The sequence below is a fragment of the Mustela lutreola genome, chromosome 2 (assembly GCF_030435805.1).
Source record: "Mustela lutreola isolate mMusLut2 chromosome 2, mMusLut2.pri, whole genome shotgun sequence".
Classification (NCBI taxonomy): Eukaryota; Metazoa; Chordata; class Mammalia; order Carnivora; family Mustelidae; genus Mustela; species Mustela lutreola.
This window is the reverse complement of record NC_081291.1, coordinates 210,316,675-210,343,980: the sequence shown is the minus strand read 5'-3', so window position 1 is coordinate 210,343,980 and position 27,306 is coordinate 210,316,675. Positions and strand designations below refer to the sequence as shown.

Below are 27,306 nucleotides of genomic sequence, written 5' to 3'. Positions count from 1 at the left end.
TCAAAATGTCAATAGCACTAAGACTGAGAGACCATGCTTTAAAAAATTAAAGAAGATGCTGCTTTGGGTATCAAATTTTAAAAGATAAGTTGCTCACCTCTGGAGGTGCATTTCTTATTACTTCTTAGTAAGTGAAATTAATATTGCCCTAGAATGGCTATATAATAAATGGCCATTTGATGAACATTTGAATGAGGAATGAGAAATTTTGCATTGACTCATTGTTCCATTCTTCTGTTCAGGGGCCCACATTTGTTGGGTGGCATTGGAGACAGCAGAGCAACCAAGCAGCAGAGGGACATGGGTTTCCATCTCCCCCAATCTGCTGCTCTGTCTAAGCAGAGATGCTGATGAGTAGAAAAAACAAGACAATGCTGATGACCAAAAATGTTATTTATCATACTGACTTGATCATAGCCAAAGGGAGACAGAACATGTAAACAGCATTCTGAAGTTCTTTCAAGAATACAGGCTGAAAGTACCCCTTTACACCTGACCCCAGCTGTGCCTTTAAATTGCCTTATTTTTATCATCAGAATATGTCAGAATAATGTGACATTCAGTCATTTTCCCCTCCTCATTTTGACTCTTTCTCTATCAGCAATCAGTGACGCAGAGCCCTATATTTTCTGACTTTATTCTATCTCTATTAGGAAAGCAGCCCCCCCATCAATATTATCTACTCAATATTCCTACTCACCAACAGCACCATTTATAAACCAGATCTTTGTTTAGCTTATTCTCCCTGCCTCTCATGGCCTTTCTTCTCATTCTGGGTCTTAGAAAGATGGGATTGTTGCAAACACCGTTGTGGTGGAATGTGGGGGAGAAAAAAGCTCCCTGCAGTGCACAGGTGTACCATCATGGGATCCAACTACATTCATCTCTACACTCTTGAATCCATTCCTACTTCCACTGCATAAAACCCTTAAATATATATTGGAGATGATTCCCAAAGACAAAACCCTTGTTGAGTAGATGTGCCAATTTGCTTTTACTTCCCACCACCATAGTTTGAGACAGTGAACTTGGTCACTCTGCACCAAGAAGCGAAGAAGTGAGACAGCTTTCTGCTACCACCATTGTGGTTTGTCTTCAGAGTTAGTGAAATAGAAATGAAAAAATGTAATCTCATAATCATTGTTAGCTCTGGGAAGGTTTTTGAATTTGTGTTTTGAAGTATATCCTTTTATATCCTTTTAAAGGGGAAAAAAATAAAGCCCATCACTGCATTGAGGCTGATGGTCTCACTAGATAGATGTTTAAAAATCATTTGCTAAACTGAATTGAATTCATAAAGTTAGACAAACTAAAGAAAACTATATAAACATTTAAGTTACTATGACTTGTTTAGTTATGATGCTAAAAATGTGCATGTCAGGGTTTTTGTTTTGTGGTTAACATTTTTTTTATTACTTTTTGAAAAACACTTAACCCCAAGGAATTATGTCTATCATGAACACACAATTTAAATAAACCAAATATCCAGATATCACATCTGCTTACATTTTATGATTTATGTTTATCTTGTTAAAAATGAACATTTTTAAGTTGTCATTTAGTAAAAAAAAAAAAATTAAGAAAACTTTTGACTGTAATTCTAAAGTTATAATACAAACCCAACAGTTACATCACAAGCTCTATCCTTTAAACGATGAACCATTCTCCCTCTCCTTGATGCAGCCCAATATCCATTCCCAGCCATAAAAGAATCCCTTAATTAGAGATTTCCAGTCTCAGGATTGTTTTATATCTCCCATTCAAGTAAAAGCTTGGTATATATAAACATAAACCCAAAATGAACCTTTACATTTCAACATAATGTTACTCTCTTATATGCAAATTTTGACACCAATGCTAAACACATTTGTCCCTTTCTCTGTCATTTTACTAAAGATCAATATCAATTGGGAATAACAGCTTCAGAATATCATTGGGGCAGGTCATCATATACTAATTTTCCCCCAGCTTTCCTGATGCTGACACTGCTGACTCACTGGCTAACTTTAAGCAGGCATTAGGCATTTCAAGCTAAAATTTCTACATCCAGGCTACAGGTAGACCTATTTTTATCATGAAAACCCAGTGTCTTTCAGCACGGCGTTCTACTGACACTTAATATCCCTCCATTCAATGCAAATCACTCAGAATCCTGGAAAGAAAGAACTTAAAATATCTTTGCAGAGCAGGCAGAATCATACTGCTGTTTAGACAGTTTTCCTTTCTGCCTTAGAAAATTAGATTAATTGTTCACTTAGAACTGCAAAGTATGAAACACTGACACAAGACCAAAAGCAGCATTTCAAAGAGGAAGTGGTGAGCTTGCTGGTGGTAGCACAGATGAGGAAGAAGTACCTGAATATCAGGGGGGTTAGTGGTTGCCCCATTTTATGGTCTGTTGAGAAAGACTCCTTCTGAGTGCATCAGATTCCTAATTTATTGCAATTAATATTTTAAAATTATTGTACAAGTGACAATGATATTGTTTAAGTAATGGCATCTTTACTGTGCTTACTCTTTCAATTAGTGGGTTCATTAATACTGGTATTCATTTCTTCAGCTCAGCAAACTACTATGGTTAGAAGAGTGTATAAATTCAAAACTTAATTATATTGTTGAAACAGTAATTAAAATGTATTGGCACGGCATTGTCAATTACAGCTATATTCATAAGCTTCACAGGAACCAGCACTGTGTGCCCTGCAGCTGCGGAGGAGGCACAGTCATGAGTTGGATACCATTACTGTGGGGTAAACCATGAGGCTATTATCCCTGTACCCATAAGACTTGATGAGGAGACATTGTACACTTTCCAGAAGGTGTGCAGGGCGGCTAGAGAAGGGTTTTTCTTTGAAAAGAACTGTTTGCCCAGTTCCTTGTGCATGATTCACAGTGTGTCCTGCTTTTCACTATAGATAATGTATTCACCTTAATCCCGGTTCTCCACATTGTGTCAGCAACCTGCTATTGTTTACTGCTGAAACCTTATGGCTGGAGAGCGTTCCGTATGTTCCCATCGGTTTTATGGGGTTTTAACATTACTCTAATGCTCCTGCTTACATTAAAATAACCCAATGGCAAATGGCAAAGCTTCCAGGGCTAAGAACTATGGCATTTTAAATCATTTCCAGATCCTTTGCAGAGCATCTGCTTATGTCTCTTTGGGGAAATAAGTGCCCCTTGGCAAGATAGCCCTACAAAATAACCACAGAACAGGCAACTCCTTGGGCTACAGAAGTCAGACAGATGTTTGGAAAACAGAGAAAGAACCAAAAGTCCATCCAGTTCCCCAGATTTTTCTTTTCACCCATCCCAGAGATATCTGGATTCCCTCTTATTTAATAATAAGGAAACTGAGGCCAGGGAGGTTAAGTGACTTATTCAAGATCAACTTCCTAATTCACTAGAGCTGCTGATCAAGTGACTGTAGCCCATCATTCTATAAATAAAAACAAATCAAAAGGGAAGTTTGAGTGTGACATTTCCTAGTGAGACATGCTATGGAGTAAACACTGAGAAATCACTTCTCCCATCCCTGGGCCAGGATACTATTAAGTTTAAACTTCCAGCCTTCAGTGTGCCTGGATGGCTCAGTTGATAGAGCATGTGACTCTTGATCTCAGGGTCTTGAGTTCAAGCCCATGCTGGGTGTAGAACCTACTTAAAATATATACATATACTTCATCACTTCCTTTAAAAATTATCATTTTTCTTTCCATATATGAAGTATCCTAAAAACAAATTGAATATACCCCAAATCTAGTCCTTCTTTCTGTTCACTTTTTTTGCCCTTGCAGCTCCTTTGGTGCATTATGCAATCACTAAACCACATCCTTCTTTTGAGCATCTGTCCACAGATGCCCCCTGAAGGCAAGTCACCCCTCTTCTTAGTGTCCCCCAGCAGCTAGCAACATAATGTCTTGACACTATAGTTGGGTAAATCCTTGGGATGAGTGAACCTCTCTTTACAGTCAAACTGGATGAATAAAAACTCAGAAGAATTCATTAGACATAGGTCAGAGAAATACAATTCCAGCCGACCAAAGCACGTTGCCTAGAAATAAGAAGTTTGGTAAAGATAATGTCCCACATCTCCTTTGAACCTTGCTCACCAAAGTTGTAAGTTGATGGATATGGCCTTTAATGTAATGGTTTGATGCTTTCACCATTAATTGTTGGGTTTTCTGCATTGTTCAGCAGGTTTTGCTTGGTGCGTCATGTATTTATCTGATGTTTACAGACTGTTTCTGTTAACTACTACAGGTTTACACCTTACGAATGGTATAACCCCCACCCATGCAACCCTGACTCAGACGTGGTGGAAAACAATTTTACTTTACTAAACAGTTTCTGGTTTGGAGTTGGAGCTCTCATGCAGCAAGGTACATCGGTTGCCTATCTTTGTCACATGCATCCCACAGTCTGCTGACAGGCTTTGTTGCTGGTAAACTCCACCATAAAGCTAGAGGGTAGGCTGAAAAACCACCTCAGGAATTAAAAAATACAACCTAACTTCCGAGTCAGTTCCGAAGAGAACAAAGATAAAATTATGACCTGAATTTAAGTTCTTGGCTGTATTTCTAGAATAAGACTTCTATCCAGCAATCAAATTTTCCTAGAAGTAAGTAATGGTTAAAGTACCTTAGAAATTATTTACAAAGTTGCATAGATGGAAGTATGAGACTTTTCCTTTCCAACCATAAGTCCATGAGTCAGGGGCTCGAAAGGAATGGAATTTGAATCATTTGAAAATTAAATTGGTTTATGAGGCACCTGGGTGGCTCAGTGGGTTAAAGCCTCTGCCTTCGGCTCAGGTCATGGTCCCAGGGTCCTGGGATGGAGCCCCACATCGGGCTCTCTGCTCAGCAGGGAGCCTGCTTCCTCCTCTCTCTCTGCCTGCTTCTCTGACTACTTATGATCTCTGTCTGTCAAATAAGTAAATAAATAAAATCTTTAAAAAAAAAAAAAAAGAAAATTAAGTTGGTTTACATTTTCCAGTAGCTGACAGTACCTAAAATGGTCACCTAATTACTACTCCAACAAACCCTACTGGGATTCATCCTCACTTGTAACTTTTTGCAATCTCCCTCAATTGGTAATCATAGCAACTGTAAACTGTAAAGGTTGTGGAAATAAAATTTGAACCATAGAAATGTAATATATTTTATATATTTTCTATGATATGGGGGATTTTGATTTTGTTGGGGAGGGAGGAGGGAGTCATTTTAACCTTTGGAAGAAATCCAGCCCTTTTGTGGATTCAGCTTTGAATCTAGGGGTATGGTCTAGAAAAGACATCCCAAGATTAAATGCATTAATTTAAGAAAATTATAAGTTACAGATGCTTTTTTAGAATAATCTGCTCATTTGACAATACACTGAAATAAATTTGCAGAGGAATATTCAACGAGGATATATATTAAATATGTCTGTTACTAGGGGGTGAACCTCGGGCTTCTCATGAGGGAGTTTTTATCGTACTACTTGAAATGTTTATATTCTGTGGTTATAAACAAGAGGGAGAAAGGAAAACACCAAATATTTGAGAAAAGTGGGTAAATTCTCTCATTAGGCAGTTCAGTGGTTTATGCGCGCACTGCTAAATATTTACAGACATAGCACCGAATTTACTAGAAAACACTTGCATAGGTTTAGAGGGTAACACAGAACTGTAAATCCTGCAGGAAAACCCACTAGTAACCATAGAGTGTTTCACCAGTGCATTTAATTCTTAGGGCATTTATCTCAGGAGCAATTACTATGAAAGAACCTGGAGACCAACTTCTCCTAATACACACACACCTTCCCTATAGCTTGCTTCTGTGTACCATTAGAACAGAAAAATGTAGGTGTGGATTCCACACAGCAGTCTGTGCGTGCCCTTGATGCAGGAAATCCATGCAGGTAATGAGCCTGACTGCCTGGGTGCCTGTGAGTGCACCCAGCTCCCCCAATTCTCTTTCATATTCTCTTTGGAGTTTACCAACATCCACAGCAGACCGTGGGATGCAGTGTCTGCTAGTTACCACTACCTTGGGTACATGACAGTCAGCCCCAACCAGACTCTGCTTGTTTTTCAAGAAGTTTAAAAATACTTGTCAGCGGACATAAATATTGTCATATACAAATTGGTGGTATTGATGACTGTTTAGTGCATCTGTCCTTAGTGTGTGGCATTGGACCAGGTAGCTAATGTCTCTATCAACTGTTGTGCTCTCTCTTGCTAGCAGAAGTTTGTCACTGTACTCAATCGGAAACCATTTTGTTTTATTTCTTTTTTAATGTGATGATCAGACTTTCTCTTTTCTACAGAGCGTGAGCAAAGTCTGGATCAGGATTGGCTGTCATGTCTGCCATAAAAGGCACTAAAGAGACTTCAGCAAGTATTGTCTCTCATCCCAAATATTTTCTAATGATGTTTCATTTGACTTTTATTGCTTACATAACTTCATCCTCTCCAGTTTCCAACTTAGACAAATCATCTCTATTTGAGGAAAGCCATTTCTAAGTATTTCAATTAACGCTGAAAATCATGAAAGTCACAAAACTGTGTGAAAATAAAAAACACAGTGTAATGTCAAGAAATCTAATTTGTACCGTAGACCAAGGGTTTAAAATGTAATCTGAGTAGATTTCTACTAGTTATTCTTTTTTAGTTTTCTTGAAAACTAAAACTTCATTCACAAGTATATTTATTGTGAAGTATAATAAACATATTTTTTCTGATTAAAATTATATTATTTGTACATTTATATTATTTCTGATTACTCAGTGGTCCAGTTTTACTGCCACATAATATATAATTATGCAAGTAATAAATTACTACCTTATCTTTTCATGAATGCAACCAAATAACAAAAGGATAAACTTGCAGCACAAAATCTATACCTATAAGCTAAGAAAATATACCTATTAACTGTACTACTTACTTCCCATGGCTATTTTATGAAATAAATGGTATTTTAATGATAACAACTAAAGATCTAAATAATATCACACTGCCAAAAGGCTGCTAGATCAATTAAGTACAAAGATATGAAATAACCTTGGGCATTAAGCATACGCAGCCACCCACAGGCACATAAATCCCATTAAACCACAAGATTAAAACAACAGCAACAAACTATCCCACTAAATCCTTGGAGGCAATTTAATGGAAACTATTATAAATCTGTGTAATATTACACACCCAGAATCATACAAACAAACAAAAGAAGGAAATACAAATTGCAATGAAACTACTTACCTCATTAAAAGAGAATAAAGCTCCCAGATACGTAAGAGCATTAGGAAAATGTATCTGTTAATTCAAAACCCAGAAACTCTGCCAACCTTGATCTGCTTATCATGAGCCTTGAGCTGGCTTTGATTTCATGAGCATTATGTGTGTCTGTTTATAGATTAAATTTTAGTATAAACTCATTTATCTGTGTCCCCCATTCCATCTTCAGCCATTAACTCCAAAACTCCAAAACATCCAATCAGAATAGTGAAAGAATCTTTGAAAACAGATACTTCACCTGCTGAACTTTACCTTTTAGATTTTTATATTTTCCACTTTTTAACTGATGATATAAACTCACCATGTCTCTAAGTTCATGGAGGAAATGCTAAGTATAGAACCCATGGTGAATTTCAGGCAAGGATAGTGGTCCAAAATCCACCCATGAATGAGGACGATTGGAGTGAACCCTGCATCCCCCCTTCTGCCCCTTTCTAATTCTACTACTAGATGGGGTTCAGGTTGACCAACAGTTTTGAGCTGGAGAGTTTTCACAAATGTTGACCATTTGTGTTGGTAAACTTGGCCCATATACCCTTTCTTTTAAGAGAGAAAGGTCCTCTCGGTAAACGTGTTACATGCCTCCCTATGTTATCTTTTACAAATAATAAACATCGGATGACATCTAAACATGTAAGTTTACCAGGAAAGGCCCCTTTCCACCTAAGAAATAGCCAGTCTTTGAAGTATAATAAAAAAACAAGCACTCTGGGGCACCTGAGTTGCTCAGTTGGTTAAGCATCTGCCCTCAGCTCAGGTCATGTCCCAGAGTCCCAGGATCAAGCCCCAGTAAGGGGCTCCCTGCTCAGCAGGAGTCTGCTTCTCCTTTAGCCCGTTAACCCACTCTTGTGCCTCTCACTCTCTCTTTCTCAAATAAATAAGTAAAATCTTTAAAAAAACATTTTAGTAAGTAAAAATAGAAATTAGCACTTTAAACAACAACAGTATGCTTTTCAGTGAATATATTCTTCTCAGTCCCACAAGAATATACATTAAAAAAATAATTTTGACTTTAAAAGTAACATAAAACAATGGAAATTGATTTATCTACTGTCAAGTGTAGCTTTACCCTATTTCATTTGATTATAAAGTCCTAAAGTTTTGTTAAAGTATAGGGACAAATGGCATAATATGTTAATTTTTTATAAACGTTTCTCACATTCTTTCATCTTTAAATAAAAAATTCTTCAATCAAAAATAAGTTAGTGTTTCAAAGCTTTCATAGTTGTACAAAGACTGATAACATTTTATTTCACACAATAAGATGCATGTCAGGTAGTTTAGTAAAAGCCCCAAGGTCTTAGAATTGACTTTTTAACAAAAACAAGCAAATAAACCCAAATCTAAGCAATTAAACTAACTCCATAAATGTTAGACATGGAATAGCTCAGGGTTAAAAAAAATCTAATACCATCAAATGTTGATAAATTATATTTTAAGCATTAGTTGCAATTAGTGATAAAAGATCATTTAGATGTTGCTCTATTTTTAAAAAACACTTCTATTTCACCTACACACAAAAGAGTCCTTAATGGCTTTATAATTTTATGACATAAAAATACATTATTTCCCTAGACTAGTGTCAAATCATGAGTCTTTCGTCTTCTCTTAACTCTGTTTAACACTCTTACTCTGGTGATACCATCACAGGATCAGAGCTGATGCCCAAAGCTCTATCGACCAGAATAGTTGGAGGGATATGGTGGTTTTTCACCTTAATCATCATTTCATCCTACACTGCCAATCTGGCTGCCTTCCTGACAGTAGAGAGAATGGAATCCCCCATAGATTCAGCCGATGATCTGGCAAAGCAAACCAAGATAGAATATGGGGCGGTAAGAGATGGATCAACAATGACCTTCTTCAAGGTAAGAAACTGACAATGTATTCTCAAAGGTTTTCTCACACAGAGGGGAGGGGAATGTGGAATAAAAGCGTCTCTCCAAAAAAAAAAAAAAGAAAAAGAAAAAGAAAGAAAGAAAAAAAAGATGTGGGCGATTTTGTTTTGTTTTGTTTTGTTTTGTTAATTAAACTTACAACAGCACACTCCCATTATAAGGAACCCATGCGCCCTCAGCAGTCACCATAAAGCAATTTCTCTGCCCCCTCTAGCCCCAATTTCGTACACTGAGATCCACAGATCAGTATGTTCTTCCTTTATACAAAAAAAAAAAAAAAAGCTGTCTTCTGAACATAGTCCAACCACCCATTAACGAATAACTCATTCATGAAACCCGTAAAATAAAGATTCCTTAATCTGAATTTCTGATAATCAGATACAGAATACTTGAATATCATTGTTTTGTTCTTTATGGTCTGTATTTAATGAGATAGAGGCAGATAATAAATCAATGTGTTGATACTGGAATTTATTTGGAGATTTAGAACAACAATAACAAAAAAATCCCCCGGGGATGCCAGTCAAATATTGTGTCTGCCCCCAGAGTGGTCTGAAGCTTTCCAGTAGCCAGGAGTGCCTTCCGAAGCACCAAAGAAGAATTAACTTAAAGTCAATATAGTTTTATTGTCAAGTGTATTTCATTGTTCAAGTCTTTTTAATTACTTACTTAGAGTAGTGCAACTGATTTCTGCTTTGCTTATGGAATAAGCCTTAGTACTTTTATTATGAAATGCCAGATATCATAGCTCCCCGGGGTCGGGGCTAGGGAGATGGATTCCAAAAGATCCAGGGAATTGTAGAGATAGCAAAAACACCTTAGAGATCAAGAATGTCAACCCTTCACTTTACTAATGAAGAAAACAAAATCTTCAGAAACTAAATTATCTTTCAAAGTCACAAAATTGATGCTAGACAGGGATGGATTAGAACCCTCTTTTAACTGTTCATGTGAAGAAAAAAAGAAAAACAGTTGTGCAACCAAAATAAACTCTAAAAAAAAACACCTGTGTCAAGGTTGCATACCTAGCTAGCCAAAAACGAAGTTGTCACCTCAAGATTGAGTAGACAAAAACTGAGGAAGAATATTAATTTAGAACCAAAAAACCTAAGGGTGGGAAAAATGGGAATACTTCTTTGTACACCAGTATTGGTTCACAAAAATAGGTACTACCTATGCAGTAAATTTTATTAATCAATTAATAATGATTAATAAATAAAAATTACTTTGCTTTAAGTACTTTGTTTAAAATTACTCTGTTTTAAAGTCCAGAGGGTTATTAAAAACTGAGTAACATGAAAAGTTAGGATTTGCTTTTCCCCTATATTAGAAAAAGATGATTTTTAAACATGCTTTTCGCTTTAAGAAATACATCATTGATTTAGTAACTGTATAAAGTGTGGTGATTGTTCCCTAGACAAGTGTTGTTTTAAGGACAAGTGACATTAAATATATGGTATCCAAGTTTATGAAAGCCTGGATTTTTGTAAAATCAATAGTGTGAAGAGACAGAAGTTACCTCAAGCTAGTAATCTATCATGATACTTGTCAGAAACCAGAAAAGTTACCTGCAAGTCGTAAAGGACCAACGGACACTGCCAAAGTAGAACTGGGTATGTCTGAAAAAATATCTGAAATGATTTACCTCTTTTACCAGCATCAAAAAGTTTTAAAGTATAAGGAAGGAGGTAAGTAGAGGCAGAGAAGAATCTGCTACCTTCTGGATGTATACTACAAATACAGAAGAGGGAGAGGCTGCCTGTTGCAAAGGTGATAGACCCGACTTTACTACTGTGCGAACAAGCTGTGTATTCACAAAGCACCGCTTAGCCTCGTTTTGCTCTGTTTCTGCTCCCATCTCTTGTATATCTAGGGTACCAGTCCCTGTTTTTTCCAGCAGGACCCATTGCAATATGTTGGATAGTGTATTTCCCTACAACAGTCATGTGCCACTCTCACAACTTCTGCTCCCTGGGCCTCTTCAAAGAGGGCCCCAGCTTGCTCCTTAGCCCTGAAAATGAGGCATGAATTAAAGTGGTTTCTCAGGTCACCAGGCAAATGATGAGTCAATAAGCATCTCAGAGAGAAAGAACGTGATGGTTGTACTAACAGCAATGAGAATACCAGCCTGCGGAGGACCCTGGCTCATGGCCACACACTCCGTTTGTAAATACTCTACGTATATTATCCCATCTGATCTTTACAAAGACCCGTTGAGGCAAAGACTAATATTACCCCCTTATCTGGAAGAAAATGAGGCACAGCTCAGTAAATATGGTTACCCGTACTTACAAAGCTGTCAGGACAAGAGCCAGGGTTCAGCCAAACTTCAGAGTGCTACAAGGGAAGCTCCTTGAGGGTAGAGAATTGCTCTGTTTTGTTTGCCATTACATCCCTGGAACCGAAAACAATGCCTGGCACATAGTAGGCACTCAGAGAACGTGTTTCAAAAGACGAACAAATGCAGTAATGAACTCTAAGACAGACGGAATTCATCAGAGGAGGGAAGGACAAAGGGGGAAAGGTACCAAGTGTCTTTGCCCATTCTGACTCCTGTCCTGAAATTCTACAGACCCGGGAGCTTATATAAAACAGACCTGTGTTTCTCACATTTCAGGGGGCTGGAAGTCTGACATCAGAGTGTCAGCATGGTCAAGTGAGGTCCCTGTTACAGGTCACAGACTCTTCATTATACCCTCACATGACAGAAGGGGCAAGGCATCTCTCTAGAGCCTCTTTTATAAGGCACTAATCCCACTCATAAAGGCTCCATCCTTATGACTTAAACACTTCCCAAAGTCCTCACTTCCTAATATCAGCATCTTTGTGGGTTAAAGATTATCATATGAATGTGAGGGGGGACACATTCCAACCGCAGCAGGGGGGATGATAGAGACCCACACAGGAAGAGACACTGTTTCCATGTTCCTCCAATGGACAAGTTAGCTTGCAGCCGGCAACCCTACTTATCAGGAAGGAATTTATTTGCAAAAAAGAGAACAAGGACTAAATCCGATTTTGTTTTCCCCTTGAGGGAGGCAAGCTGTCAGAAAGCTTCAGAGGGATACACAGGGTTTTTAAGCTGGATTATTCCACAAGGGAAAGAAACATTCCAGGCTTTTGGCTCTCGGGTTAGTTCCACCTTGAGTCACTGAGTGACGAGTTAATGGTCAAAAAACTCAGTCCTGAGCCAGGTCTTCATTAATGTTTCACCTCTGCTGTGCTGTCAGGTTTCCCTCCCTCTCTCTCCTAATCAAAGACAATATCCTCTTGGGCTGTTGAATGAATAAGGAAAACCACCCTTGCCCAGTCTATCCTAGCACATTCTGACCCACTGTTGGGTCATCAGCTATTTGCACAGCTGGGTCTAATCTCCACTCAATCACAAGGAAACTTCTAATAAGAAGCATTTCCTTATTACACACAGTGTAACTTGAAGTGCTTTTGTTCCCGGGGGGAGGGATACATATATACATCTCCATCCCTTTGGCAACATCCAAATGGTAAAAATCTGTCTCTTTGCTTTCAAGTTGATTCTAAATTGTTTTTACAGCTATGGGATAGGAAATAGCAAAAAAGAAAGAACTATAGAAATTACCCAAATCCGTGAAGACACAAAATACACCAATCCTTCCTATCTGGTTTTTGTTTTTGTTTTTGTTTTTTAATTTATTTTTTATTTATTTTCGGCATAACTATTTATCATTTTTTCATCATACCCAGCGCTCCATGCAATCGTGCCCTCTATAATACCCACCACCTGGTACCCCGACCTCCCACCCCCCCCCCGCCCCTTCAAACCCCTCAGATTGTTTTTCAGAATCCACAGTCTCTCATGGTTCACCTCCCCTTCCAATTTCCCGCAACTCCCTTCTCCACTCTAACTCCCCATGTCTTCCATGCTATTTGTTATGCTCCACAAATAAGTGAAACTGTATGATTATTGACTCTCTCTGCTTGACTGATTTCACTCAGCATAATCTCTTCTAGTCCCATCCATGTTGCTACAAAAGTTGGGTTTTCATCCTTTCTGATGGAGGCATAATACTCCATAGTGTATATGGACCACATCTTCCTTATACATTCGTCCGTTGAAGGGCATCTTGGTTCTTTCCACAGTTTGGCGACCGTGGCCATTGCGGCTATAAACATTGGGGTACAGATGGCCCTTCTGGTCTTTGAGTCATAAGCATTTAGAGAAGTTCCTCTTTGAAAAGTGTGGCCAGAAGTTGCTCACTAAACTTTTAATCAAAATCCATTGGCTTTATTCCCTAGACTTTTCTGCTTTTGTAGACAACACAACCCCAGATTTCAGGTTTATTTTATTTTCAACATAAAAAACAACAACAAAATTTAATTTTTTAAAGTAGCTCAGGTGAAATTGCACTACCATGTGAATTCAGGTAAGGCCGAAGGAATAAATTGACATCTATTAAGCAAGTGCTGGTCAAGGTGCTATGTGTCTGAGACAGGAGAGGCTGAAGCAGTTTTCCTTCCCTGAGTCATTTGTACATAGAACAACTACATTGGTCATCAGGGACTGTATTTACACAAGAGAACTAGGATTAAATCATAAATTCAATTCCACATGCATTCACTAGGCTTTAGATGGACAGCTAGAATTTGATATTGTCCATATAAAAAGGAACAACTCTTGGTTTTGTGGCCAAGGTCACTTGGTTAATGATGCTTTTTAAGCATCAAATTTTCTCAAAGTCATCAGCACTTTGAGTCTTAAAGTCTTAAGCACTGTGGATGATATAATACCCTTTTGGTCAAAGGGTCTCAGTTACCACTAGGCCAATTACCAAGACAAGGTTAAAGAGAGGCAGGGTATTTTTTATCAACCATCCAGGGACTGTTGAAGATGTGTGAGGAAATTCTCCAAATATCAGGGGATCTTTTATTTCTCCTTGTCAGGCTGTCAATTAGTAAACAGAATTTTTTATAAGTCAATGTTTTAATAATTTTTTATAAGGCAATAATTTTTTATAAGTCAATGTTTTAATAATCCAGAACAATAATTCAAGACACTTCACTTACAAGAAATTTTCAACAAACTCCCTTTTATTTTCCACTAAGAATAGTACTAATTAATATTATGATATTAACTATATTGGTTTCTCAGGTGTCTACAGAAGAATTGTTTAGTTCTTTCTATTTTTCCAAAAGCAGGAACAGTAAAGGTTTTCCATGACCTCCCGAAGCCCTCAGACCACCACCAGCATTGTCGGAAGTACAAAGGCCAGTCAGTTCATAGCCAAGCTGTGGATACAACTTGGGTGTAACTTCCCCAAGGTTGACATAACCTATTTCCTCTTTTATACTTAAATAAGTTGACAGCAAGGGCATTCAGCTGCAGTTTCCCCTTTCATAATGGAGCACGAAAACACTAGTTTTTCCATCTCTCATAGAAAGTTAGGAAAGTGTGAAAATTCTCTTTTATCTCCTTGATGTAATTGTTAATTACCTTTCAGAATAAATGGAAGAGTCTAAACTCTAGTTTTAGGACGACAATTTGGCAAGTCACATTTTTTTTTTCCAGTTGAAGAAAGCATTATCATAAAAAGTCTAAGAACATTTTGAGACCTGAATAAGGAGGATTTTCCAATGCCCCTTGCAAACCAGCATTCAAACTGGATAATGGTGCTGGTCCATTGTTCAGAGATTGAGGATACCGCCCATCACCTCAGGAAATACACCTAACACCAGTTGCTGGGATATGATTTAAAAGTTATGGTGAAGTGCTTCAGAGTGCCTGCTCTAGAGCCAGACAGCATAGCTTCAAATTCTGACTTTACCACTTATTAGCTACCTAGACCTTGGCAAGTTCTTTAAGCTCCACACCTTGATTTCCTTTTCTGTTTTTTGAGGATAATAGCTAACTCGTAAGATTATTTTAAAGAATAAATGACTAAATAGGTCATGTGTTTACAGTACCACTTGGCCAATTGTAAACAATCAGGAAGTCAGATATTATAATTTCAACTACTGTCATCACCATTAGCATTCAATACTCACCCCTAGCTATTACTCCTACCTTTTCAGTCTTAGTGAATTTAAACAAACAGACAGACAGACGGACAGACAAAAAACTCTATGTTAGTCTTTGATCGACTCTCTTACTGTCAGTGATCTCTGGAAGGTGTGCCTTCTGCTAATGGGCAGAGGAGTCCAGAGGGAGTGCCTGTGCCCAAGATCTCAAAGACCTTCAGAGACGAGGCCAGACAAAAACCTTAGTTTTTGGAAGCTTTCTTAGGTACATACGTGGTGTTGGCAGAGGAACCATTTCCAGATGGTAGATAGCCATCCAGATGGTAAGGCTGTCCTTAGAATTCAGCTGAGAAGCAAAGTAAGGTAGTTCAGAAGGATTCATTTCAGTTTATATATTTTCTAGGATCCCCAGTCATAGCTCTAGTCATTGCACATGAGGTTGGCATTGTAAGAGGTAGGAGGGGGAAGGTATAAAATTGTGTGCAGCGCTAAAGCCCTGAAGAGCAGTAAAGAGAAAAGATGCACACAGACCTGTTAAACACAAGGCAACAGGTGGTTTAGGAGCCTGTCTTGTACAGACAAGAAGTGGTGTGAACAGAAGTCCTTGTGAGCCAGAAGGGTAGAAAATACTCATGTAAGAAATGTTTCTCAGTAGAAGCTTGCCTTGTAACACATCACTGTCCTCTCAGACCCAAACGAGAGGATTACACAGATTATATGATTCAGTCTAAAAAGACTTGGATAAAATAGGTTTAAAAAAATCGTAACAGGCTTGTCATTTCTTGCTTTCATGGTCTAGGGACTTTGGACTGGCTATGGGAATAAGGGACTCTCTAACCTTTATAATCTCCTTCCAGGGAGTAGTTAGGAGCTGTTATCAACCCCAAAGACATTTCAAGAAAGTTATTGAACACCACACCAGTGGAACTGAGGCAATGAGCCATTATGGGGAGACAGGTTTCAGACAGAATGTCGTACAAGGAAGCACAAAATGAAAGACATTTCTCAGACTTCTCTGCATAAGAAGATATTAGCTTGTGTTTGAAAGATTCAACTAATTTTACAACCATTACCCAAAATGTTAAGTCCCCATTTGTTAAAAATGTATCTGTTTGGGAAAAAAAAAAATCCATGAGGTCAATTAAAGTTAGCCTTTTTCAAATCCTGGTATATTGCCTATAATGGACAAATCTTTAACTCTAGACAGGAGAAAAGCATGAAAAATGTTTTAGCAAAGGTGTTTAAATCTCACTGAGGGAATTTTTTAAAGGGAGCACATGAATTTTTAAAACCTTGAAGATTCTGCAAATGTCATAACTTTCTATCAATTCAAGATAAGAGCACAATCAACTGCAATGATCATATTACATACATTTGAAAGACAGAGGCCCTCACTGTAAGTATAAATATTTTCTTCTGAGATCTTCTTTCAAAGGGATTTTTGTAAATTAAGTCATATTTTTAAAATTCCATGAGAATATATTACTTAATGAAACAATATGTTTAAATTATGAGTTAAAATTATTATTTTAAAGGCAAATTACCTCTGATGTGTCTGCTTCAAAAGCTTGGATTTCTACCTAGATGATTTCCAGGTCTCTAACTGATTTTTTTTTTATATATATATTTTTATCCCCAGGGGTACAGGTCTGTGAATCACCAGGTTTACACACTTCACAGCACTCACCAAAGCATATACCCTCCCCAATGTCCATAATCCCACCCCCTTCTCCCAAACCCCCTCCCCCCAGCAACCCTCAGTTTGTTTTGTGAGATTAAGAGTCACTTATGGTTTGTCTCTCTAACTGATTTTTAATATTTATCTTAAATCAGGATTTATCTAAAGAAAAAGTAATTAGAAGATTTTAAAATGTAACTATTTGGCATTTTATTTGTTCTATATGGCTATATTCACCATATTCATAATAGCATTTTTGATAAGACAACAAAGATAAAATATTAATAATTTATTCCCAGTGTATATGTATGCATGTGGGGTTATGGATATATATATAAATAATCATATATAAACATGGATCTATATGTAAAGTCTTCAGACATATTGGTCTTACATAGAATTGCACAATTGCTCATTCTAAGTAATAAGATTATATACCTCCAATGTAGAAGCCCTATAACCCAATTGAAGAAATAATGTGATAAATCATGCTTTTCTCAGTACAAACGAGAAATTAAAAGGATATGTCTATAAAATAGAGGTTCTATTGGTCTTAAGACTCTCTTATGCTACAGAATCTACACCTGTTTTACATGTTATAACAGAAACCCTGCAACGGCAAACAACAGAATTATATAAAATATAAAATGCCATTAAAGGAAAAAAATAGAAACAATATCCACACTTCCTTCTAAGTTCCAACTGTCACACTTTTGAAAATACAATCTAATTTTTTATATATGTTATCTGCCTAACTTTATGCCATATATTAGATGTTGACTACAAGAGGTGCAACAGTTCTGATTATCATAGAAAAATAGCACCACCACTTACTAAAGTTGTCTCTTTAGAGAATTTAGCTGTTAAAACGTTAGCCAAACCATGAGTTTGTTGCTTGGTGTATTGAAACAAATAGCTGATTCCTTGTTGGTTAAGAACACAGAGCCTGAAGCCAGATTTCTGGAATCAAATCCGAGCTTTATCATTTCCTCATGTGGCATTCTGATTTCTCACATATAAAAGAGGCATAAAAATGGCATCTTTCTCGGGGCGCCTGGGTGGCTCAGTGGGTTAAGCCGCTGCCTTCGGCTCAGGTCATGATCTCGGGGTCCCGGGATCGAGTCCCGCATCGGGCTCTCTGCTCAGCAGGGAGCCTGCTTCCTCCTCTCTCTCTGCCTGCCTCTCTGCCTACTTGTGATCTCTCTCTGTTAAATAAATAAATAAAATCTTTAAAAAAAAAAAATGGCATCTTTCTCAAATGATCACGCTGAAGATTAAATGAATTAATATACACAAAGTGCTTAGAACAGTGCTTGGCAAATAGTAAACACTGCAGATTCTGGTGATTATTACTATTTTCAGTAAGTACTTTTTAACTGAACACAGACACATTGTAAATCATTTTCCAGTGAGTATTTAACTTGCATGAACTATAGGGGGGAAAAGAGAAATAAATGATGATCATCAAATAGAGATACAGTAATACTCCCTTATAACGGATTTTAGATGAAAATATGCTTAATCTTTGCCAACAGTGTTTCATCAGCAACAGAACAGCCACATAATCAGGTTTAACCAGGCAAAATGAAATTATCTAAAACTGATGCTCTTACAGTATTTGGAAAAAAAACAAAACAAAAAACAATTTCAGATTTAATAAATAAGACTTCAGTTTTAAGTACTTTTGCTAAGAAACTCAGAGTACTTTACAAATATTCTAATTAACCTCTGACATATTCATTGAAACAAGAGGCATTCACTGTTTCTATTTTTAAAATATATATTCTTAAAACTATGTAGCAAGCTGAGACTCCAGAAGATTTAGAAGCACAAAAATATCTGTCATTCAAATAGTTTCATTTAAGAATTACTAAGATTTGTGTCTTAAAAATGGAAAATCTGTTAAAAAGAAATAAACCTAACTACTACAAAAATAGTACTTTTTGACCTAACAAAAATAAACATTGCAGAACAGGGCGTGACAACGGACAGAACTCAGAAGTAAAGAGGGAAGAGACCCTGATTCTGTTCTGGCTCTTTCACTAACCAAATGTGACCTTCCGCATGTCTCCAAAGTTAGGACTTGCATAAGTGAAATGAAGGAGCTGGTCCAGAGAATAGAATGTAAGGGTTAAAGAATCCTTAAGGGAAACTCTTCCAACCATGAAGTTCTTTTTGTAGGCTTCAAAGGTGGAAAACGGACTGTGTCCTAAGGTGCTGAGTCACCCAGAGGTATTTCTAATAGTTAAAAAGTTATTCTGTAGCCACATTTTGGGAGTCTTTCTGAATATCTACGCTCCTCTGCTTCTCAAATAGTCTGTAATTCCAAATGTGGAATACAATGGTATCCCACAAAAGCAAAATTTCTAAATAATGAAAGGGAATTTTAGCTGAAAACCGAAGGGTGCTAGTCTATGATCCATTTTGTTTACCATTATTAAGCCGCATCAAAAATGGCAAGGGGGCGGGGGGTGGGGGGGCCCTGGGTGGCTCAGTGGATTAAGCCGCTGCCTTCAGCTCAGGTCATGATCTCAGAGTCCTGGAATCGAGCCCCGCATCTGCCTCAGCATCCTTGCTAAGCAGAAAACCTGCCTCCCCCTCTCTCTTTGCCTGACTCTCTGCCTACTTGTGATCTCTCTCTCTCTCTGTCCAATAAATATAAATAAATAAAATCTTAAAAAAAAAAAAAAAAAGAATGGCAAGGGGTTGGGGGTCAAAGAAATTTAGACTGTTTCCTGTATCTTCAACTTGACCAAGTCCTCTACCAAGTGGTAGTTTTCTTACTGGGAGCCAGTTCTGCCCTCATCACTGCAAAGGAGTCCATACCAGCTAGTCTTCCCCTCTGGCACCACAGGGAGTTCAGGTCAGGAACAACCTTCTACCCTGAGAAGAAAGAAGTAGATATGGTTGAATTAAATCCATGACCTCCAGCTCCACAGAACATCACTATGCCTGTTGTGTTGTGAAGATCATGCCAACTCGGGAGAAATGGTGTTACCAAGCTGTAATGGGACAAGAAAAGAAATTGAGAGTAGAAGTTGAGAATTTTTGTTCATAGATATTGTGGTACATGATGATGGATTCCTTGAGTGTAGATGACTTTGAGGGCTGTTGAGTTCTTTTTGTGAGCCACATGTTATACAAGCCACATGCTAGCTACATATCGTAAGACCATAGATAGGTCTTTCATGTACTGAGAAATTAGACAACCCCCCACATCAGATAATTTGAGAACATATCTGATGGGGCTCAATGACATGCTTGTAGGTTTTGAGTTGAATCTTTTCATCTCCTTCCATGTCCTTTAAGACCTGGACTCCCCACACTAGTCCATTTACCATGAATGAACTCATAATTTACTTTGTTTTGTCCTCAACGTCCTTAAACTAAAAGTCCAGTATTCTAACTATTTATAACATTCATTTTTAATAAAAGTTAAGTATGATTAAAAATGGATGTTTCATGGGATTTTTTAATGTGGAGGCTGACTCTAAGTTTGTGTTAACATGATACAAAGTAGCAAACTGCTTCAGGGAATAATATAAATCCGTGAATTTAAGTTAGAGTGTTACAGGCAGAGAAAATAAGATTAAAATCAACCTCAGAGGAAATTTGGCAATAAGGACATTAAGGACATCCGCTTCCCCCAGATCATCATGGTCCAGTGGAAAGAGCATTGAATTAGATGTTGAGAGTCCTGGGGTCCTGTATTAGCTCCGCTACTGACTAGTTCTGTGACTTTGATGAAGTCTCCAAAACTTCTATAGCAAAATTTCCTCCCCTCCCGGAAACAGCGGCTTGAATGAGTAAATTTCTAAAGTCTGTGACAACTTTAAAATTTCTTACTTCTAAAAAATCTATTTCACTTAACATAGTTTCCTGAAGGAGGAAAATTTTTCCCAGCTGTGCATTTACTACCAAAAGACAGACTGACATCCCTGTACTCCTTCAAGTAGTTCTTTATTACAAATTTAACATTATCTATCTGTTAGAGGTTGAAATCACACACCAAATGAGACATTGACCCTGATCCAAAAAAACATGCTTTTGTTATGGACACATGAGCTCTAATTTGCAGATATCTCTAGGGTTGAGGAGTAATTCACAGGGGCCTAATCATGACAGAATGGGTTCCATAAAATACCAGTATCTATAAGGTACTGTTTATTGAATTGTTGTTTGTCTCACAAGACCTTTCTCAGGGGGATCTTCAAATGCCTAACAATCCAAAATAAAGCCATCTGTCCTCCCTTTACTCATAAAGTCTACAGCATTAACCCAGGTCCTAAATAGAGTTAGGAATTAACTGAGCCCCCAGGAACACTTGAGAATGAATAACCACGCCAAAGTTGATTCCACAGGTATTCCATTGATTGCTTATGGCCCCAAATCATGTTTTAAGCTTCTCTGCACTCTTAAGATGGTAGACCCGATGCCTGCCAAAGAAGCTGTCTCATGTGTGGGGGCAGGAATTAGTTCGGAATTATCAGTAATTTCCATAATGTCTTTCATTTTCAAAATAAATGGAGGAGAGTGTTGATGCAAATGAAGACAAATTCAGGAAAAAAAATGGAAAAATATGGAAATTACAGAGTGAAATGTAAAATGCCTAATCATAAATCATTACTCAAAAGAATAGAAAATCCATACCCAAGCAATATGAAAACTAAGGCAGCATACTTTAACAAAGAAAGTATGATAATGAGATAATGAAATGTATATATGCAGATATCATAAGCATATTTATGGTTTATTATTGAATCTATCAAAAAGCTGAAGAATAAGGGGAAAGACAACATCATAGAACACTTTGAAATGAAATATTCAGCTCTCATTTTCTAAAATATAGTTGCAATTGAAATTTAGTATATATATTAAAAAGCATATAAGTACAGTATGAAGAATTTTCTGATCTGAATTTCAGCTTGAAAAGAACATTTGTATTCTAAGTTTTCCAGAGAAGATATGAATGAATGGAAGTTCTTTCATAAACAAAGCAGTAATAGCATGTGATTTATCTCGGGGCTGCCCCCAGCAAAGGCATGCTGCATCAGGTCCAGAGATGTACATACCAGAAGATAGTAAAACAGTGCCTGCTGAAGTTGAGGGGATAAAGGGGAATGGAGTCCATGAAGAGAGTCCTGGAGTGAGCTAGTCATTCCTTGGCCCAGTATGCCTTGAGGAATTTGTTCTTAGTGACCACAGTCCATTAGGTAAATGCTGTCATCAATACCAGTGTTCTTTCTTCCCTAACAGAAAGCAACATAAGGACTTTGAGCCAATATCTTATACTGTTAATCGGCAAGATCTCCTCCCTTTCCTCCATAGCTGCCTCAGAACTTCCAGTGTTTTCCTGTAGTAATTGGGCTCTTCTTAACTACCAAACTGAAGTCCAGGGATCCACCATACTGGTTCTCTACCTGAAAAGAGAGACTCTCTATACTCCTTGGACCACTGGGATCTTGAGTAGCTTTAGGACGCATTTTCTCAGCACTCCTCTGCTGGTGGGTGTTCTTTCTTTCCCTGCAGAAATCAAGGATATCCACCTATGAGAAGATGTGGGCTTTTATGAGCAGCAGGCAACAGACAGCCCTGGTTAAAAATAGTGATGAAGGAATCCAGCGAGTACTCACCACTGACTATGCCCTGCTGATGGAGTCCACCAGCATTGAGTATGTGACGCAGAGAAACTGCAACCTCACTCAGATTGGGGGCCTCATTGACTCTAAAGGTTACGGAGTGGGAACACCTATCGGTAAGAGAGGCAAAGCATGAGCCAAGACTAGATACGCAATGTCGGTTATGAAGGATAGAAGGGAGTAAACTCAGAGATATCTACTCCACACTCCGAGAAGTTCTACAATACATATGGTGGACTAATCAATAAGGGAAACATCCATACAGGTAGAGGCATGTTTTGAATTGACAATTCCCAAATATTTAACTTAATGAACTTTCAACCCACTGTTTCTTTAAAGCTCTACCATTACATACCTGGTTAAGTGTACCAACTTTATTATTTTACTCTCAAAAAAATATCTTTAAAAGAATATCTTCCTGACTAATCCTCTTAACATTATTGTCTTCAGTACCTATATATGCCTATCTAGTTATTCTTTCTTAAATTATATAGGAATATATCAAAATTAATTGTGCATATAGATGCTGAAAGTTGAAAGGTTAGAATTCTATATCTATAAAAGAAGAAAGATGAAGATTGAGTTATTCTTTGGCAATATGTTAGATACAATCAAGGATAACTATCTAAAACCTCCAAATATTGCTATTTCTGTATTTTGTGCTATTGTTTTCCTAGGGATATCATTGCCTTGCAGGCATATAACAAGGTTTTCTTGCATTCTTAACACATAGAACTGTGTTCTATATTTAAGGAACAATTATGAGCTCTCTCTCTATAGAAAAACTGTATCATATAAGATTTGGGTTTGGTGGTAATCTGCTTCTCTCAAGTGAATGATTAGTAATTTTGTGGTAAAATTTCCAAAGAAGAGAAATCAGGGGCCACCTTAGACCACTGGATAGTCTAATAAGCTGATATCTTGGTTAAAATCAAGTCATATTATTAAGGATCCAAGATAGATTAGTTTTGCTTATTTATGTTATTATTTTTGTTGTTTGAAGCAGATTGTCCAGTTCAACCCTCAACATTAAACAGAGATCACAAACACAAATGCTTATAGAGGCTAAGGAGACACCATAACTGAATAAACTTGTTTGCTTGAGAATATTCCCATAGGGAATGGTAACAACTATGGAAACTTAGAGACTATGTGGTCATTCAAAGGGGGAAGTTGTCTTTCAGGCTAGTGAATTTCATATGTGGGAATTTAAATACAAGTTATTAAATGTTTTATTTTTCATTTAAAAAAATCAGATTTTAGGTGGACTGTCCAAAATGTTAGAACATTTAGTCCCAAATTCATTAAAAAAAAAAGACGGCATATCTTATATTCAAATTTTGATCAATATTAATTTAATTAACCAGATAAAGACCAACTTTCTTTACCTTTTATTATGAATACACAACCAATTTGATTCCTTGCTGTCTAGCTGTTGTTAGAAATATATACTTTGGAGAAATAAACTTTATTATTATTATTATTATCATTATCAAGAATGAATTCTAAAGAAATCTGAAAAATGATTGAGTTGGGAAACCTATAACTACTTTTTGTCCCTTTATTTTCAATAACTTCCCTGATGAAAATACCAATATTGCTAGTTAAGTGTATGTGTGTGTATATATATATATTTTTTTTCCCCCCAATTGGTAAACTCTCCTTTGATTAAGTGAACATGTTCTGCAGGAGTCTCAGTGGGATTGTTAGACACTAATTAAAAGAATGTTATGAGTCTTTTTGTAAAACAATCTACTATCTCCTTAACCAACCTCGGACACCTCATTTTCCATAATAGGCATGAGGAGCGTTAGACAGATGCTTTTTTTATATATATATACAACAATTTCTGATTTTAGTTAAATGGACCAAAAGTCAGACAAAAGTACTAGGAGTGGGTTGCTTTTACCTGAATCTTCAAAATCAAGACCCTAAGATTGATTTTGTTATATTCTACATCTTCTCAGAGGAGCAACTGTGGTTCCCTAATAGAACTATGTTTAGATTAAATTATAGAGTTGAAAACTGCATTTTCCTTATTTTATCTTCCACCTCATAAGCCCACCTTGATCACCTTCAACACTACTCCTTGTTCACCAAATTTCCTATCTGGTAACGAGGAGAGAAAATAGCATCGTGTATCATTCCTTCTGAGAATATTTGTACTTTACTACGATACTTTTAATGAACATTTCTTCTAATGAATGAATACAACACTGAAGTTAAAGTTTGGGAGTAGGGAGAATGGAAAGGAAGCAAGAGGCTTCTTTCTGCAACAGTCCTAAATTAATGCAGCAATTTGAAAATGACTTTGTCCTCATGTAAACGAAGCTCAACGAGTATCACAGCATTGTATATTATATGATATAGAGATTTGAGTGTTTCCATGCAGTTTCCAGCCTCATCCATACTCTGACACACAAGTTCCAAAGTTGAAAAGCTCTTCCCCCTCCCTAGATGAAAAGAAATACACTCCAGGAATTTTTCATACTGGTTATAAACCTGTCAGGCTTTTAAACCAAAAACAATGAAGGAATAATTGGAACAGATGGCAGACCTCAGAGAGAATACATCCATTGGGAATACAGCTGTTGGATAAATTTGTGAGATGTTTCTTCTATGATGAATTGACTCTTTAAGAAAGCTCAGTTGCTATTCAGGAAGATCTGTGTGTATACATATATATTTTTTCAAGTCACTTATAATAAATCACTTCTGAAGTCACTCAGTCCACTTAAACAACAACAACAAGACTGAAGCTAACATATATTTAGATACAAAAAAATTCTCCACACAATTCTGGTCTTGCCCTCCCTGACTCCCCGAAGGAGCTAAACTCTTTCCCATGGTCAAAGATTAGCAAAGTCGGCTCAGTCACAACACAAAATTGAAAACTTTGCTTCTCTGAGACTCTCAGGACAGTAGCTCTGGAAATGTGCCTCCTAAGGGATTTAAAAATAAAACTTCAGGAGAATGAGAGCAGTTACAGCTTAAACAGGTTACCAAGAGGCTGGAAATTACCTTCCTTAGAGAACAACTTTAAATGGAGATCCGATCCCCATCTGTCTGAAATGTTTTAGGTATTGTGCAGCCTGAAGGCAGAAGGAGAGCGTCAGTCAACATTTATTGAGTGCCCACTGTGTATACTGCTATGATTACAGCAGCAACCGCCACCATAAGAATCATTCTTAATGCTCTTCAAAGCATTTTCTTGTACATTAAAGCAAAGCTCTCCTGGTTCACTTAATTGCTCACATGCTATGGGTATGTTAATGATGCTAATTTTGACACTAACCATTATTCTGGGGGTGTTTAAGCAAGCAGCCAATATCTTTTAATTTGGCATACAAGAGTCATTTTCTCACCAAAAAAAAAAATCTATTCTTCTAATTGACAAGCCACAATCTAACCCCAAAATATTTTGCCCTTCTTTTAAATTTGATTTTGAGTACTAACAATCACTTTAGGAAGTTTTGGGAAGGAAGAAAGAAAAATGACACATGCCACAATGTTAACCTTCTGTTTTTCTGACATAAAGCATACCACAGAACATAAGGTTTGTGTATGTGGAGACTGAAGGCAGGAAGAGGGGCAGGCTGTGGGGTAAAGCAAGCAGCTTTCAGGGAAATAACACTAAGTGAGAAGTAAGAGAAAATGAGTTAAGTCCTTGCCAGTAACTAGTACTTTTACTCATACTTTCACATTCTAAATTTCTTCAAAGCTAAAATACATGGACGGGTCTATATGATTTTTAAGATTTCTTTTGGTTCTAAGATGACCATTTTTTCTATTTTGTTTGATTTTTGCATTTTTTTATTTCTACCAAGAAGAACTATTTAAAGTTTTCAATGGAAAGAGTGAGGGTATACTACCTTTCTACTGAGTAGAATAAATACCAACAAAAATTCTTAGCATCTAATGAGAAATTGAGTAAATGCATCTTACCATCTTTTAAAATCTTCTTTTGCATTAACTGGCATCAGAAGCCAGTACTGGGCCAGCTATGGCTACAGTACTATCTAACCCTAACATAATTAGAAGTTCAGTGACATTACTAGATGATTGAGCCTAAAAGATATCAGTGAAGTCTTTGCAAATTTTCCAAACCTTGTGGAATTTTTAAAACCTTGGAAGTATTTCAATCCTAATCTTAATAGTATGTTACTAAGTATATTAGTCAGTATGGACTAATTACTATAACCAACATCTGCTATGTTCAAGTGGCTTACACCGTAAATGTTTGTTTGTTGACCTTGCCATGGTCCAATGCGCATTGAAAGAGAGACTGCTTCATGCAGCTATCCTGGTACCCATACTCCTTCCAGTTGGTGGTTCCACTATCCCTAGTGACTTGAAGTCTTTTCCTTCCTACTGCATATTTGGGGAAATGGAGAGAGAAAGGAGAGGATGATGTTGGGAGAATGTGAGGTAGAACTGGAACTGGGAAATGTCTAGCTGCTGTCTAGGAAGAAGATAAGATGGCACTGGTGACTGTCTAGCCAGGCTGTCACAATGTTAGACAATTGAGAAAAAACAGAATCTAAACAGTGAAATCCACCAGTGTGGGAAAAGATTTATGGGAAGTTCACCAGAAGCAGGGGGCTGTCACAGAATTCCCAGCTCATCTTTTCCTTGTTTAAAAGGAACCGACAGTCTGAGCAAGAGTTAATCTCAGCACGTCAACTATCCATTCTCCAATTGCTTAGAACTTCAGAATACAGAATTCAACCTCTATGCCCTTTGCTAGTCAGTGTGTGGATTGGGGTTTCCCAAAAGCCATAAAGTTGTTACCTTTAAGACAATAATCCCTCTTGA

General features: G+C 37.3%; 1 protein-coding gene across 4 annotated transcripts in view; it reads left to right on the top strand.

The window, feature by feature from the left end:
- GRIK1 (glutamate ionotropic receptor kainate type subunit 1) overlaps positions 1-27,306 on the top strand; it is a 394,644-nt gene that overhangs the window by 349,448 nt on the left and 17,890 nt on the right. For all 4 annotated transcript variants that reach the window (XM_059164562.1, XM_059164564.1, XM_059164563.1 and 1 more), the window contains 3 exons: positions 4,264-4,382; positions 8,933-9,150; positions 22,382-22,607. In XM_059164562.1, the coding sequence (XP_059020545.1) occupies positions 4,264-4,382; positions 8,933-9,150; positions 22,382-22,607 (563 nt within the window). The remainder of the gene's footprint in view (positions 1-4,263; positions 4,383-8,932; positions 9,151-22,381; positions 22,608-27,306) is intronic.